Consider the following 16,538-nt stretch of genomic DNA (forward strand, 5'->3'; position numbering starts at 1 on the left):
CCATTTTTACCAAGAACAAGAACAAAACAAATCAAACCAAATTGTCCTTTTGTTTTTATAAACACAAACAATAAAAATAAAACTTCAAAAAAAATGCAACAAACAACAAAATATCATAATTCACTTCGAAAAGAGAAGAGAAGAGAAGAAATACCAAAAATTAGGGTTTTATTCAGACCGCATTTTAAATTAGTGCAACAAACATTGAAATTGTTAACAAATACTATAAGAAAAGTTGGCTCAAGTTCTTCGTTTTCTTCAAAACTAAAAGGCCATAAATTTTTACCTGTGAAAGAAGAAAAGGACTGATGAAGAATTTGAAGCTGTTGTGGCCGGAGAGCAAGGTTGTCACGTCGATTGAAGTCGAAAAGGAAATGGAATCCCAACTATTTGTAGTCGGATGTTGAAGTCGCCGAGGATTGAAATAAGAAATTTGTAGAACAATTGGTTGGGAGAGAGTTGAGAGAAGCTGTCGAGAGAGGGATGAGAGACAGGTTGATTGAATTAAAGAGGGAAAATCAAAGCCCAACTATTTGTCGTCGGGGGTTGAAGGGAGAAATTTTGCAGAACTGTTGGTTAGGAGAGAGTTGAGAGAAGCTGTCGAGAGAGAGGAGAGAATGGTTGATTTGGATTGAAGAGGGTGTGGGTTGGATTGATTTGGATTTTTGAAAAGATTAGAAAGTTTTGAAAATATTAATCAAGTCCACAATTAACTTGATCAAGTTTCCTAATAATGTTTGACCCTATCTGTTGATCAATATCACCAATCCTTCATTCAAGACTTAAAAGATACCTATTCTTTAATTTTCTCGAGAGACATGGAGAGCAAGAAACAATAAATAATGGGGAGGTGTATGTATATGTGAGGTTTTTGCCATGTGAAAATTGCAAATGCTCATCACAGATCCAGCCTTGGCTCTAAGTCTTTTTGCTTTAACAACTCTTTCTTCGTTAATATGTACTACTTTTATTTGGTCACATCAAAAAGGAGGAAATTAAATTTATTGACCGCTTACAAATTGAATAGAGGAAAAATAATCTCTATTAGATTTTTTAGGTGTGAAGTGAAGGTCTCTTATAAAAAATCATAAAATTAAATTAAAAAAATTATAAATGGCCTATAAAACCAAACCATTTTATCTGCACACTATGTTTGTATCAAATTAATCAAATATAAAATACGTGTCTTTTGTATAAATTATTTATCGCTTAATCATATTATAAATTTTTAAAAGAGTATATCACTGTTTATAGAGAACTGAAGGAAAAAAAATATGTTACTTTCCATGTAGATATTAAACTAAAAGGAACTAAATATTTTAGCATTAATGTAGATCATAGACTTAGAGAAAAACAAACATTCCAGAAAATTTTTAAGCTAAAAAAGGAAATGTATTAACCATTAATATAAATACTTAATCTAGAAGGAAATTAATTATTATAAAATATATTTATTATTTTAACAAAAATGTATTCGGCATAAATATTGGTGTGAATAAATATTTATTATCGAAATGAGAAAGAATCAGATTATAAAGGGCGTGTTTGGTATGATGGAAAATGTTTTCTTAAAAATGTTTTCCTATTTCCTCTTGTTTGGTTGTAATAAAATGTTGGGAAAATATTTTTCACAACAACTCATTTTTCTCAATTTGAGGGAAAATGACTTACCTCATGGGCCAAGGGAAGTCATTTTCCAGAAAATGACAAATGTGACTTATGACTTTACCCTTACCCCTCTCCCCCACCCCAACAACACTCAAATTCCCATTACTCAAAAAATTTACATTACTTAGAAATATTTTTCACTGTGCTTTGCTCCAATTTTTCACTGCTTGAAATAAAAAATAGTGAAGCCCGAATTTTTTCTATTTTCAATGTTCGTTAAATGTATTGTTATTTTCATGTGTATAGAGGAAGACTTACCTATGTTACTTTTGCTAATTACATATTCCATTTTGTCATCGTTGTAGCTTGTTTCCCAAGGTTGAATAAGCTTGTCGTTTCGTTGTATTTTTATTGATTGTAGTATCTTGAGATTGTCTTGCCAAAATACTGAAAAGCATCTCCAATTTTTATTGATTGTAGTATCTTGAGATTGTCTTACCAAAATATTGAAAAGCGTCTCCTATGCTTGCTAATTGGTAGTTGCTTAAAATTTAGTGACTTGTAATATTTTAGTACTCGATATTGATATTATTTGTTATGCTTAATTTAGTTCTTACAAATTGTTGAGTTGCTAGAGACAGCAATATACTAGTTAACAGTTAGTAGTATTTTCTAAAAAAATACTTTTCCACTCACCAACCAAACACTAAAATTTTTTTTCTAAAAGATATTTTCTACTACCAATCAAACATAAGAAATAAGTAGAAAACCAACTCATTTTCCAGGAAAACATTTGCTATGGAAAATATTTTCCATCATACCAAACACACCCAAAGTCATCTGATATTTTATAAAATTTGATTTTTTTTTTCTTTTAATGAGGCATACACATAATTACCAAATATAACTTCTGTTTACCTTATTTTGGAATAAGAAGTTGCATGTCATCGTCAATAACAAGGATATTAACTTATTTAATTCGAAGAAGAAAGCAACAAGTCTGGTAAATTGCTTCATAAATCATAATTTTCCCCGTTATAAATGCTATAATTGAAAATTTTGTATAAGAAGAATTCGAAAAAAGTATTAAAAATAGAAAGTCTTTTAAACGTGAGAAAAAATTAAGTAGATCAAAATCGAATGAGAATCATGTAATAAAACGATTGTAAAAATTAGGAGATCTCATAGAGTTGGCCCCTTAAATTTGTCAGAGTATCTCATCTAGGATCTCAAACTAATTTATGCTTGAATTAAATACCTAAACCCATAATAAAGTATTTCAAATAGACTTTTTCAATTTAATTTTAAAATTTGTTGCGTGTGCTTTTATCCAACTATTAGATAGTTAAGTTAATCAAATAAATTATATCAACTCGTTTAATCATATGCATCAACCTCAAGCAAAACTTGTTGAAATTTTACGATTTATTGAGGCGAATTCATATAAATAATAGAAATGACATATTTTATGTAGTTAGCTTAACTACCTAACAGATAAATGAGAATGCAAGAAAAAAATATATATCAAAATTTAAATTAAAAATATTTAATTGAAATATTTTATTTTGAAGTTGAGGTATTCATCTGAAACAACACTTAGTTCGAGTGTCTAAATGAAATATTTTTTTCAAATTTAATGGGTTAGTCAGATATTAAGCTAGTAATAAATGATAGTCAAAACTGAAATACACAACATAAATCTAGATCATTGACTACAAAAGAAATATTCTGTCAAATTTAAGAGGCTGATTATATATTAAGCTTTAAAAGTAAATGATACTCACAACATAATCCAAATGATTGAGTACATCATTATCAACTCTTTTAGTATTGGTTAATTATTACATGTATGAACTAATTTGGACATTACGGCCATCTAATGTCTTCCTAATTACTCTATATATGAACTTTTTAAATTTAAGCAAAAGAATGACCTAGGTCTGTTTTAATAATAAAAAGTTCCCTTAAATAAAAGATTTTCCACACACATAAATATCGCAACAGCTCTGCATATATCATTAATCTGCAGCCTCATTTCAATCATAATATTTCTCTCTTTATTTTTGCTCCTTTGGGACAAAAATGGGCACAGTGTTTATTGAGAAGTTTTGCTTTGTAGTTGTTGTTGTTTTAGCAGTGTTAATTGGCTCATCAGAAGCAAATGGCTGTGATTTATTTGAAGGAAGTTGGGTTATTGATAATAAATATCCATTGTATAATTGAACAGCATGTCCATTCATAAGGAAGGAATTTGATTGCATCAACTATGGAAGAACAAATCTTGAATATCTTCAATATAGATGGCAGCCCAATAATGGCTGTAACTTTCCCAAGTTCATCGCTCTCTAAAATATATAATACATCTGTTCTATTTTATGTGACAATTCTTCTTTTTATTTTGATATAAATGAATTTAAGTTATATACATGTTAACAGTATCTAAATTATTTACACCATTACTGTAACTTTGATCTTTTTTACCTGTGGCAGTAAATTAATTACTATTTTAATCAAGTTATCAGTCGATTAGTACTTATAATAGATATTTTCTTGAACTTTTGTTATAAATAACATGATTGTAATTGTATAAAGATTTTTTGTTACACTTAGCGTTGAAGAACTCAAAGGGGTTTAATATCTACTATATAAATATAAAAAATAATTTTACTCGTATATTTATACTTATTTGATAAAGAAGGTTTGAATGTGTTGGGTTCATAGTATATGAATGAAGTGTGAATGAAAAAAATTGAGAGAAAAATGGTGGAAGAAGGGAACTTTGTAGTGTTTATATTAATGAACACTTACTCCACATGATAAGTGAGACAATAAAATAGAGATGCTTCACGCCGTCGTCGTTGTTGCTCGTTCGGCTTTGGATTTGGATTTGGCAAATGATCGATGAGATCTATCTTTTTGGACAAATTTTATTTGATGATCCGAATTTACCAAATAGTAAAACGCAACAATGTGTTTTGATTCTCCATTTATACATGCATGCAATTTTTTCGAAACAGTGCAGTGCTGAAACTGAACTGATGCATTGTTTCTGCAAATAGATGCACTATTTCCGTAAACAGATGCACTGTTCCAGTGAACAGATGCACTGTTACAGTAAACAGATGCACCGTTCCAGTGAACTGATGCACTGTTTCAGCAAACTGATGCAATGTTTCGATGAAATGGCACAATGTTTCGATGAAATGACACAATGTTTCATACAAACTAGGATGTACTATTTCAGCAAAATGATGCACTATTTTAAGTAAACAGACATACATTTTCAGAAAAGTTACACACCTTTAAATTGAACCAATGCCACCTTTCTGAAGAGGCAACTTGTGGCTATATAAACTTGGTTTCATCCACAGGTTTTGAGATAGAAATTTCCAGATTACAAAACCTTCTTGTCTTCAAAATACTCTTTGAGATCAATCAAACTGTTGAGTGCGTTCGAAGAATCCGACTATTTGAGGTACCGCTATAGTCGAATTGAAGGCCATTTTATCCTGGGAGGAAAAATTTCACAACCTCGGGTACAGTGAGGGGAATTATTTCCTTAAGAAAACTCCGTGAATTCGGACGACTTGGCCTTATTCATTTCTGTTTCATCTATTTTTCTGAAAAATAAAATACACCTCTTGAAAAGGTCATTTTGATCTTATGTTGAGGGTATTTGATATACTTCATTGTGTTCTTGTTTATAAATTTGAACTAGTTGAAGTTGTTGTTCTGTTATACAGATTCTGCATACCTGAATATATTGTGGAAATAACAATCTTAAGGAAATAATACTTTACAGAATTTGTATTACTTGTTTTTGGAGATTAAAGCTTAAACTTTCTACTTCGCTTGAATTTAACTAGTGATTAGAAGACGTAAAATCTTCATCACAAGTTAAGGTTCACTTGGTTGACGATTTGAAGTAATAAAAACTTCATCATTAACTAGAAACTAGAAGAAGAGTTTCAAGTTATTTAACTATATAAATAGTATTTTGGAAAAATACTAAGTTTTCTGTCTTGTGGTGACAGGAAAAATGACAACTGAAAGTCAAATGATGGATACGACAACGTCTGTGGGGACAACTAATATTGCCACATAAATGCTCCGCCAACAATGGCACCGACGGAGAAGCCCAAAAAATTTTCGGGCATTGACTTCAAGTGGTGGCAGCAAAAGATGTTCTTTTACCTCACCACTTTATGTCTGCAATGGTTTACTAGTGAAGACGCTCCTGAGGTACCCGAGGGAACCTCGAACAAAGAGCATTTCATAATTGTAGAGGCTTGGAAGCATTCAGACTTTCTTTGCAGGAACTATATACTGAGTGGTCTCCAAGACGACCTCTATAATGTTTATAGTGGGACCAAGACATCAAAGGAACTGTGGGGGGGGTACTTAAATGGAAATATAAGATGGAGGATACGGGAATTAAGAAATTCCTTGTTGCACGGTTCCTGGACTTCAAAATAATAGATAGCAAATCTGTTGTCTCTTAAGTACAGGAGTTACAAGTCATCATACATGATCTCCTAGTAGAAGGTTTAATTGTGAATGATATTTTCCAAGTAGCAGCGATAGTTGAGAAGCTACCACCTTTGTGGAAAGACTTCAAAAACTACTTAAAGCATAAATGCAAGGAGATGACCGTTGAAGATCTTATTGTTCGACTTCGTATTGAAGAGGACAATAAAGTTGTTGAAAGAAGGTCAAAGGGGAATTCTACAATTAATGGAGCACATATTGTAGAAGATGACCAAAATAATTCAAAGAAAAGAAAGAAAGCTGAACAAGGAAGCAATCAACCCTAGAAAAAGTTAAAGGGAAAATGCTTCAACTGTGGCAAGATTAGCCACAAGTCCACAAATTGTCGTGTCCCAAAGAAAGGCAAGAAGAAGGATCAAGCAAATATGATTGAATCCAACAAAGAAAGAAATGATCTGTGTGCTATGTTCTCAGAATACAACTTGACGGGGAATCCTCGCAAATGGTGGATGAATTCTGGTGCCACCCACCATGTTTGTGCCAACAAGGAGTTGTTTTCGTCATTTGCTCCGGCTCAAGTAGAAGAAATAATCTACATGGCTAACTCCGTTACTGCTAAGGTGGAGGGAATAGGAAAAATTTGCTTAAAGATGACTTCCGGCAAGGTCTTGACACTGAACAATGTGTTATATGTTCCGGAGTTACGTAGGAATTTAATTTCTGTTTCACTCCTAGATAAGAACAGATTCAAATGTGTAACCGTTTCTGGAAAAATTGTAATTAGCAAAGGAGAAATCTATGTAGGGAAAGGCTATCTGACCGAAGGCCTTTATAAGATAAATGTAATAACTGTTGAAATAAATAAAAGTTTGAATTCCTCTTATTTGCTTGAGTCTTATGATTTATGGCATGAACGTTTAGGCTATGTTAATTACAAAACGTTACGAAAACTGATAAACTTAGAAGTTTTGCCAAACTTTGAGTGCAATAAATCTAAGTGTCAAACGTGTGTGGAATCGAAGTATGCGAAGCATCCTTATAAGTCCGTTGAAAGGAATTCCAATCCCTTTGACTTTATACACACTAATAGTTGTGATATGAAGTCAACACCATCACGTGGTGGGAAAAAGTATTTCATAACTTTTATTGATGATTGCACTAGATATTGCTATGTCTACTTTCTAAGTAGTAAGGATGAAGCAATAGATACATTTAGGCAATATAAAACTGAAGTTGAAAATCTGTTAGACAAAAAGATCAAAATGATAAGAAGTGATAGGGGCGGAGAATATGAATCTCCCTTTGCGCAAATATGTGTAGAGAATGGAATAATCCATCAAACTACGGCCCCATATTCACCTCAATCTAATGGAATTGCAGAAAGAAAAAACTAAACTTTTAAGGAAATGATGAATGCCTTACTTATAAGTTTTGGTTTACCGTAAAACTTATGGGGGGAGGCCATCCTTACGGCCAATCATATACTCAACAAAGTTCTCCATAGTAAGACATAATCAATTCCTTACGAAAAATGGAAAGGAAGGAAACCTAACTTAAAATATGTCAAAGTGTGGGGGTGTCTAGCAAAGGTTCAAGTTCCTATACCTAAAAGGGTTAAGATAGGACCTAAAACAGTGGACTGTGTGTTCATAGAATATGCTAAAAGTAGTAAAGCATGTCGATTTTTGATTCATAAATTTGAACATCCGGATATTAGTGAAAATACGGTAATTGAATCAGACAATGCTGAATTCTTTGAAAACATTTACCTGTATAAACTTAGAAATGAACAGTCTAGTGGAGGATCTAAAATACCTCGAGATGAACCAAATGAGAATGTACATAATGAAGAAAATCCAAGATGTACTACACGTCAAAGAACGTCAACTTCGTTTGGATCGAATTTTGTAACATTTTTCTTAGAAAAATAGCCTCAAACGTTTAAAAAAGCAATGTCGTCATCAGACTCATCCTTTTGGAAAAAGGCAGTCACTAGTGAGATAGATTCAATCTTAAGAAACCATACATGGAAATTGGTTGACCTTCCTCCCGGAAATAAACCTTTAGGTTCTAAATGAATCTTCAAAAGAAAAATGAAGGCGGATGGTACTATTGACAAATACAAGGCAAGACTTGTAGTAAAAGGCTTCAAACAGAAAGAAGGCCTTGATTATTTTGATACATACTCGCCTGTAACAAGGATAACCTCGATTTGAATGTTAATTGCCTTGGCGGCGGTATATGATCTTCAAATCCATCAAATGGATATGAAAACCGCATTCCTAAATGGAGATTTGGAGGAAGAAATTTTCATGGAACAAACTGAGGGTTTTGTGGTTCCAGAAAAGAAAAACAAGGTGTGTAAACTTATCAAGTCATTATATGGACTAAAGCAAGCACCAAAACAATAGTATACAAAGTTTGACCAAACCATGTTGGCAAACAGATTCAAAATAAATGAATGTGATAAATGTGTTTATATTAAAGACACTCCAAATCACCAAGTCATTATATGTTTATATGTGGATGATATGTTGATCATCAGTAGAGATATTTCTGACATAAATGCAACAAAATGAATGCTCGAGAGCAAGTTTGATATGAAGGACCTTGGAGTTGCAGATGTGATCTCAGGTATAAGAATCCATTGAACTCCACAAGGGTTGGAATTGTCACAGTCTCATTATATTGAAAAGGTACTTGGCAAGTTCAAGTATATGGAATTCGGTATTGCCAAGACTCCATTGGATGTGAGCTTTGCACTTCGAAAGAATGAAGGTGAAAGTGACTCGTAATTGGAGTACGCAAGAGTATTGGGATGTTTAATGTATATAATAAACTGTACACGACCAGACATAGCATGCGCTATCAGTAAATTGAGTCGGTACACGAGTAATCCCAACAAAACTCATTAGATGGCAATGAAAAGAGTTTTGGGGTATCTTAAATACACTCAAAATTATGCTTTGCATTATAATAAATATCCTGCAATACTTGAAGGAATAGTGATGCAAATTAGATCATTGGATCGAACGAAGTAAAATCCACAAATGGATATGTATTTACTATCGGTGGAGGAGCAATCTCTTGGAAATCATCCAAACAGACGTGTATTGCTCGCTCTACAATGGAATCTGAATTTATCACATTAGATAAAGTCGGTGAAGAAGCAGAATGGCTCCAAAATTTCTTAGAAGATATTCCGTATTGGCCTAAGCCAGTGGCACCAGTATGTATACACTATGATAGCCAAGTGGCAATAGGTAAGGCAGAAAGTATGATGTCTAACGATAAATCTCGTCATATAAGACGAAGACATAATACCGTTAGAGAACTTCTCTCTAGTGGAATTATCACTGTAGACTTTGTAAAGCCAAAGGATAATGTGTCGGATCCACTTACAAAAGGCCTATCTAGAGAAGGAGTAGAAAGGACATCCAAGGGAATGAGTTTAAGACCTAGGACAAGTCAGCATGGCAGTAACTCTACCTAGCAGACTGGAGATTCCAAGAGCTAGGTTCAAGGAGATCAAACAAAGTTGTGTCTGACAGGTTCAACATTGTCAATTACCCAACCCATTCTAATGATGTAGACAATGTATAGTAAACTAAGATAAGACTTAAGGTGAAAAGTTTTTTAATGATTATCTAAATTTGGCAGGTTTGACCAAATAGTTTAATCTACAGGATTGAACGTTTAGAAATCACTTATGTGAGGGTGAAGTGGAAGCTGCTTCAAAGAGAATGTTAGCAAAGGCCTATTCTCTAAGCTCTCATAAAAAACGAGACGTGTTCATGGCTGAAAAGAACAAAAACGTAAGAACCATAAATGGTAAAAGGCTAGTTATGTGACATATGTTGTCTAGGTGTACATTAAAGATCGACGGTTCAAAGATATCAAATATACCAATTGACCGAGTGCATCTGATGTATGTTCACTACGAAAAGTTCAAAGGGAAACTCACTTATCCAGATGCAATCAGTCTTTGCTTGATAATCACATACTTGTCCGTAAAAGTTTTACGAAAAATAGACATTCCCCATTCATGTGGGGGATTGTTGGGTTCATAGTATATGAATGAAGAGTGAATGGAAAAAATGGAGAGAAAATGGTGGAAGAAAGGAGATACCAATTTAGAAGGTATACTCCCAAATTGGAAAGTCCACTAATTCTCCCATATTGGTGGAAGAAGAAAACTTTGTAGTGGTTATATTAATGAACACTTACTCCACATGATAAGTGACTAAATAAAATAGAGATGCCTCGCACCGTCGTCTTCGTCGCTCGCTCGGCTCAGCTTCAGCTTCGAATTTGGATTTGGATTTGGCAAATGATCGATCAATGAGATCTATCTTTTTGAAAAAAATTTATTTGATGATTCGAATTTACCAACAGTAAAACGCAATAATGTGTTTTGATTCTCCATTTATACATACATGTAGTTTTTTCAAAACAGTGCAGTGCTGAAACTGAACTGATGCATTATTTTTGTAAATAGATGTACTGTTTCGATGAACAAATGCACTATTTCTGTAAACAGATGCACTATTCTAGTGAACAGATGCACTGTTACAGTAAACAGATGCACCGTTCCAGTGAACTGATGCACTGTTTGCTGATGCAATATTTCAATGAAATGAAAATGTTTCACACAAACTGGGATGTACTGTTTCAGCAAAATGATGTACTATTTTAAGTAAACAGACATGCATTTTCAGAAAAGTCATACACCTTTAAATTGAACCAATGCCATCTTTCTGAAGAGGCAACTTGTGGCTATATAAACCTGGTTTCATCCATAGGTTTTGAGATAGAAATTTTCAGAATACAAAACTCTTCTTGTCTTCAAAATACTCTTTGTGATCAATCAAACTATTGAGTGCATTTGAAGAATCTGATTATTTGAGGTACCGCTATAGTCAAATTGAAGGCCATTTTATCCTGTGAGAAAAAATTCTACAACCTCGAATACAGTGAGGGAAATTATTTTCTTAAGGAAACTCCGTGAATTCAGACGACTTATCCTTATTCATTTTTGCTTCATCTTTTTTTCTGAAAAATAAAATACACCTCTTGGAAAGGTCATTTTGATCTTGTGTTGAGGGTATTTGATATACTTCATTGTGTTCTTGTTTATAAACTTGAACTAGTTGAAGTTGTTGTTCTACTATACAGATTCTGCATACCCAACTATATTGTGGAAATAACAGAATGAAACCCTTGACCCTACCTAACTCTGCCCTGATTTACACCTTAAATGTTATGACCCTCTCGATCGTTTGTGAAATTTTCTCATCTACTCTATTTTAGCGCTCTACGTAGTTTGTATACATGGATTATGACTCACGGGATGAGTAGTACCAATTCGGGAGGTGTTCAAAAGTTATTGAGTCATTAGTTGAATTATTAAGTTTTAATAAAGTTAAACGCAATCATGGTCAATTTTTTAGCGAGACGACCTCGGGTTAGTATCGTAGTATTTTTAATAGGTTTGGAATATACTTTTTAGTCAATGTAACTATTTGACTTATTTTCTTGAGATTTTGAATAATGTTCGAGGACCTATTGGGTATTTTAGATAATTAAGTTAATAGAGACTTAGAGGGTCAAACTATAATTTTCTTATTTATTGAGACCTATGTATAAGAAATGGATTAAGTGAAAAGGATTTATATATAATTAATAACAACATCTAAAATCTGGGGTAAAGAGGGAGGCACAGGAAAGTTGCAATTTTCTCCGTTGTTTGCAGAAGGAGCATCGATAGGTGAGTCAATTCCTAGTGCCTATGTACTACTACATCTTATTAATGATGTTAGGCATCAATTGAATTTTCAAGATATTCATACGGTGGAAATAAAATATCTTAATCATGGATTAACTTAAAATTGATCAATTATTCTATAATAGTTGTTCTAATCATTGGAAGTCGTATAAAGTAAGGTTAATGCAATGATTGGTCAATAGTTGATAAATGTTGGAATTTGCATACACATAGATGACTACTATTGCATTCTTGAATAAAGATTTCTTAATTATAGTGATTATAATATTATGTGTGAAGCATTTAATAAAAAGAAAGAAATAAGGCAATGGTTGGCCAAATCATGGGTTGATAACGATGAAGAATGGTTTTTGTTTATTACTGGTCAAGAAACAGTAAAGCAGATCAGATGGTTACTTTTTTTTTTATTAATTTGATTGTAAGTTTGGGTTTTTTTATTAATTTATAAAACGGATGTCATTAGATTCATATTTTTACGGGGATTATATATTGAAATAAATTTTGAACGTTTCAAAACTTTGAGGAAGGGCAAGGCGCTTGCGGACTAATTATATTCAGATTCATTGGTTGAGGTAGGTTACGATTTAATTGGAGTTTATACTCAGCTTAATTGTGTGTATGCTCCTAAATTGAATATTTGCTGATTGGTATTCATACATGCTTGAAATTGTTGATGTTTGAATTATTAATGCATGTATAAATGGTTATTGAAAATTTACTTGATGGAATTGTCTTATCACTTTAAGTGTACTTGTAAACTTGGTACATTGTGTTGTATGTTGTGAGGTTGTGTAAATTGATATTGAGAATACATGTTTATATTTATGTTGTATCGGGTACCACGCCGATACGTTTATATTTATGTTGGATCGGGTACCATGCTGGTACATTTATAGTTATGTTGGATCAGGTACAACGCCGTGCATTTATATTTATGTTAGATTGAGTACCACACCGGTACGGTACATAAACACAGATTATTCCCTGCAAGTCATGACTATTTGGGCAAAAATAAGTCCCATAGCATGTGTGTACATACTTGTGTTGATTTGGTGGATGGAATACTTGTGCTGATTTGGTGGATATTTACAGTATGGTTGATCCTCTTGATAGTTATGTGGCTTGTTTGTGAGCATTGTTGACCTACTACTGTTATATTGTTGATTCATTAAGAATTTGTTATGTGATGATGCCTGTCTACTTGTTATTTTATTTATGTTGTGTACATGTTATTAAGTTGAGTTGGCCTATGATACCTACCAGTACATAGTGGTTTGTACTGATACTACCCTGTACTCTTCTTTTGTTGAGTGCAGAAATTGTTCTAGAGGCTTATACATGATCTCACCTCTAAAGTTTGAAAGCAGATCTTGATCCAAGGGTGAGTACTCCATCTCCAGGCTTCCATGGGTCATCTTATTTGTTCTTGTCCATCTTTCGGGCAATGAAACATTCTTTATTTACTTGGGATATCTTTTTAGACATGATCTTTGTTAATAGTTCTTGTACGATGACTTTCAGGTCTTGGGAATTTCAGTTAGTAGATTGTTTGGTTTTCGTGCTACTGATGATTAACTCCAGATTATTATTGTTAAGATGATTTTATGAAACTATCATTTTAATATTGACTAAGTGATTGGGTAATGGTTTAATTTAGATGGTTCTCCCACAGGAAGGTTAGTGTGGGTGCCACTCATGGCCATTTGGGTTGTGACAAAGTTGGTACAAATCCCTAGGTTTGCCAATCTCGTCGTACAAGAATATGTCTAGTAGAGTCTTGCAAAATGGTACGGAGACGTCTGTACTTTTCTTCGAGAGGTTATAGGACACTAGGAAAATTCAAATTCTTCTTTCCCACATGTTGTTACTTGAATTCAATTGGTATCTGGTGATTCTAATTGGTATCTGTTAATAAGAGCAATGTCAAGTAGAGTTCCGTAGATTGGTGTGTAGGCCCCCACATCCAATCTTCGTAAGGCTATGAGGCATGTATAATTCATTTTCCTTTCTTTCTCTCTATCGTGCCATCCTAATCTTGGACTACTAGATTGAATCCAATTGTTATCTAGAAAATTTCAATTGGTATCTGTGAATAAGGTCTAAAAGTTATTGTTAATAGGTAAAGACTTGTGAAAGTTGTGAACTTATTGATTGCTTGTGTTTGATATTTGGTTAAACTTGTGTTGCTAGATATTTGTCATTATTGTGAATTATTTTTGTGAAGTGATAAAAATTGACTAAGTTGTTTTTGTTGATGAATGTAATGGGATTATTTGATTTCTTGTTATTGTAAAACTGAAAATTCTATGGTGCTTACTTATTTTTGATACTATTATATTGATGAGATTGATGGTATCAAAATTGAGAGGATGATATGAGAATATGATGTCGAGAAAAGATAGTGAAAAAGTTGCATGAATAAAAGATTGGGGTGATATGTATTTTCTGTAATTAGAGGTTCTTGTTAATAATATTGTGGATGGACCCTTGTGTAGTTTGATTATTTGATATTATTTGGGGATTGTTGTGTGGTACGGCCATTGAGACTGTATTTAGAATTTTTGTGCAATAATATTATTGAAACTATAATGGATTCCTTGTGAGGACTAGCTAAGTGACTTTATTATTGAGTTCCTTATGTGAACGAATTCTTAATGCTTGGCAAAATAATGAGTTTTAAAAAAAGTGACAAAAACTAGTAGAGGTTGTTGATACCTACAGAATGTGATCAATGACTTGTTTGGAATGTGATATTGGTGATTAGACTATCAATGACTTATAATCGATTTATTAAAATATTGTTAGGTAGAAATAAGAATGACTCAGTATATCTTAAATTGATATTAGTGATATAAGAGAGGTTTGGCTTGACCATGAAGTGTTTATCGTTCAAAAATATTGAGTTAGTGATTGTCAGGACATAAGTTGTAGTTGTGGATTTATGCATTAGGACTAATTTCGAGAAGATGAATTATTATTGACTTGACCTTGTAGCTGAATTATGCATTTGCATGTCCCACAAAGTTGACTGACGTATGACACATTTAGAGGATAGTAATTTCCATGATAGTGGCAAAGCAAAATCAAATGGCTTAGTTACATTCATAAAATAATTAAGGATGATCCTGAATGGAAGAATAAATGAATTATTAAATGGCATGATTGATCTTTCCTTGAGTGATACTTGGAGGATATTTCTTGTTGAGTGGTTAAGGTATGATTATTAGATGGATATTAACAATGTTGTGGAGGATAATGTGTTGTAGGCTTTAATTCCGTGGGACCCGTAAAATGACATGTTTATACTCCTTTTGAAACCTATTGTTTTTCCTCTCATGTTTGGATTAGTTGTAGCGTGGTTATGGTGTAAACCGATGTTTGGGATATGATTTTAGCATTTGAAGCATGATTTGTATATTCAGCCTTATTGGGCTAGTGTAGTAGTCTTGAAATCGTAAGTTGGGTAGCGTTGACTTGAGTACCCTTATTTCTAGCGAAGTTGCTATCTTAGGCTTGAATATGGCCTACTTGACATTTAGAAGATGAACTAGATACCTTAGCCTGGTTTGGGGCATAGTGTGCCTATTTATGAAAAATTGAGGATTAGAAGTGGGATCGTCTAGCCCACTTAGGCCTAAACTTGTGTTAAGTCTTGTGGACTTAGTTGCGGATGTTAGACATAGATGAGGCTAGTAAACCTTAGAACTTGGTAACTCGTATTGATGTTCCCAGATTATGGTTTTTGAGTTATAGTTATGATACTTTATGTGGAAGTGATATTGGGCATTTATATATGATATTCCTCCTAGATACGTTAAGTGGCCTATAGAGATGCTATTTTCTCTTAAACTTGATGATTGACCCATAGAAATGTTATTTCCTCTTAGACTTGATGATTGACCCATAGAAATATTATTTCCTCTTAGATATGCAAATTGGCCTAGAGAAGTGATATTCCTCGTAGTCATGATGTATGACCTATCGATATAAGATATTTTATAGATGATTATATTTCTATCTATATTATGCCTCCAATATGTGAGATACCTCCTATATGTGAGACGATTAAAGATATGCTACGATTTATAAATATGATTATCTATATGAGTTTCGAATATGTATATGGGCCTAAGGCCGTGATTATGATGTTGTGAATATTTTGGATAAATTAATGGGCCAAGGGTTGTGTTATGATAATGATTGAATATTCGAAGAGTGTTTATCAGTGTAAAGGATACAATTACAGTTTATGAATACATATATGTTTGTCTACACATCTCTCCAGTAGTGGACGGAGAAAGAGGCGGTATGTTGCTTACGACTTTATTGATTTGATACTGGTGATGGCATGCATAGATTTGGTACATTCATGAGTACTATATTGGTAATTTATGTGATTGTAGCTAAAATATGATCTTACGATTGTTCTACCTAATTAACGGTATTACAGGACCATAGCGCTTGATGGCTAGGAATCTAATGTATTAGTTAATGAATCTTGTTAGTTGAAACATGGTAGCTAGCGATGGTTAATGCGTGAATTATGGTGAGATCGTGTCTCTCATAGGTGAAGATTAGTTGGTATTGATGACTACGTTTGTGTAACACCCCGTATTCAAGTACATATATTGGCGTATTCAAGTACGTGTATTGGTCT

The 16,538-nt window shown here is 33.1% G+C and overlaps 1 protein-coding gene across 1 annotated transcript in view; it reads left to right on the forward strand.

Annotated features, from left to right (window-relative positions):
- The first annotated feature begins 3,690 nt into the window (after positions 1 to 3,690).
- LOC107847614 (protein trichome birefringence-like 38) overlaps positions 3,691 to 16,538 on the forward strand; it is a 22,163-nt gene continuing 9,315 nt past the window's right edge. Inside the window, exons 1-2 of the mRNA XM_016691981.2 lie at positions 3,691 to 3,798; positions 4,668 to 4,840. Coding sequence (XP_016547467.2) covers positions 3,691 to 3,798; positions 4,668 to 4,840 — 281 coding nt within the window. The remainder of the gene's footprint in view (positions 3,799 to 4,667; positions 4,841 to 16,538) is intronic.

This window comes from Capsicum annuum, chromosome 11, assembly GCF_002878395.1.
Source record: "Capsicum annuum cultivar UCD-10X-F1 chromosome 11, UCD10Xv1.1, whole genome shotgun sequence".
NCBI lineage: Eukaryota > Viridiplantae > Streptophyta > Magnoliopsida > Solanales > Solanaceae > Capsicum > Capsicum annuum.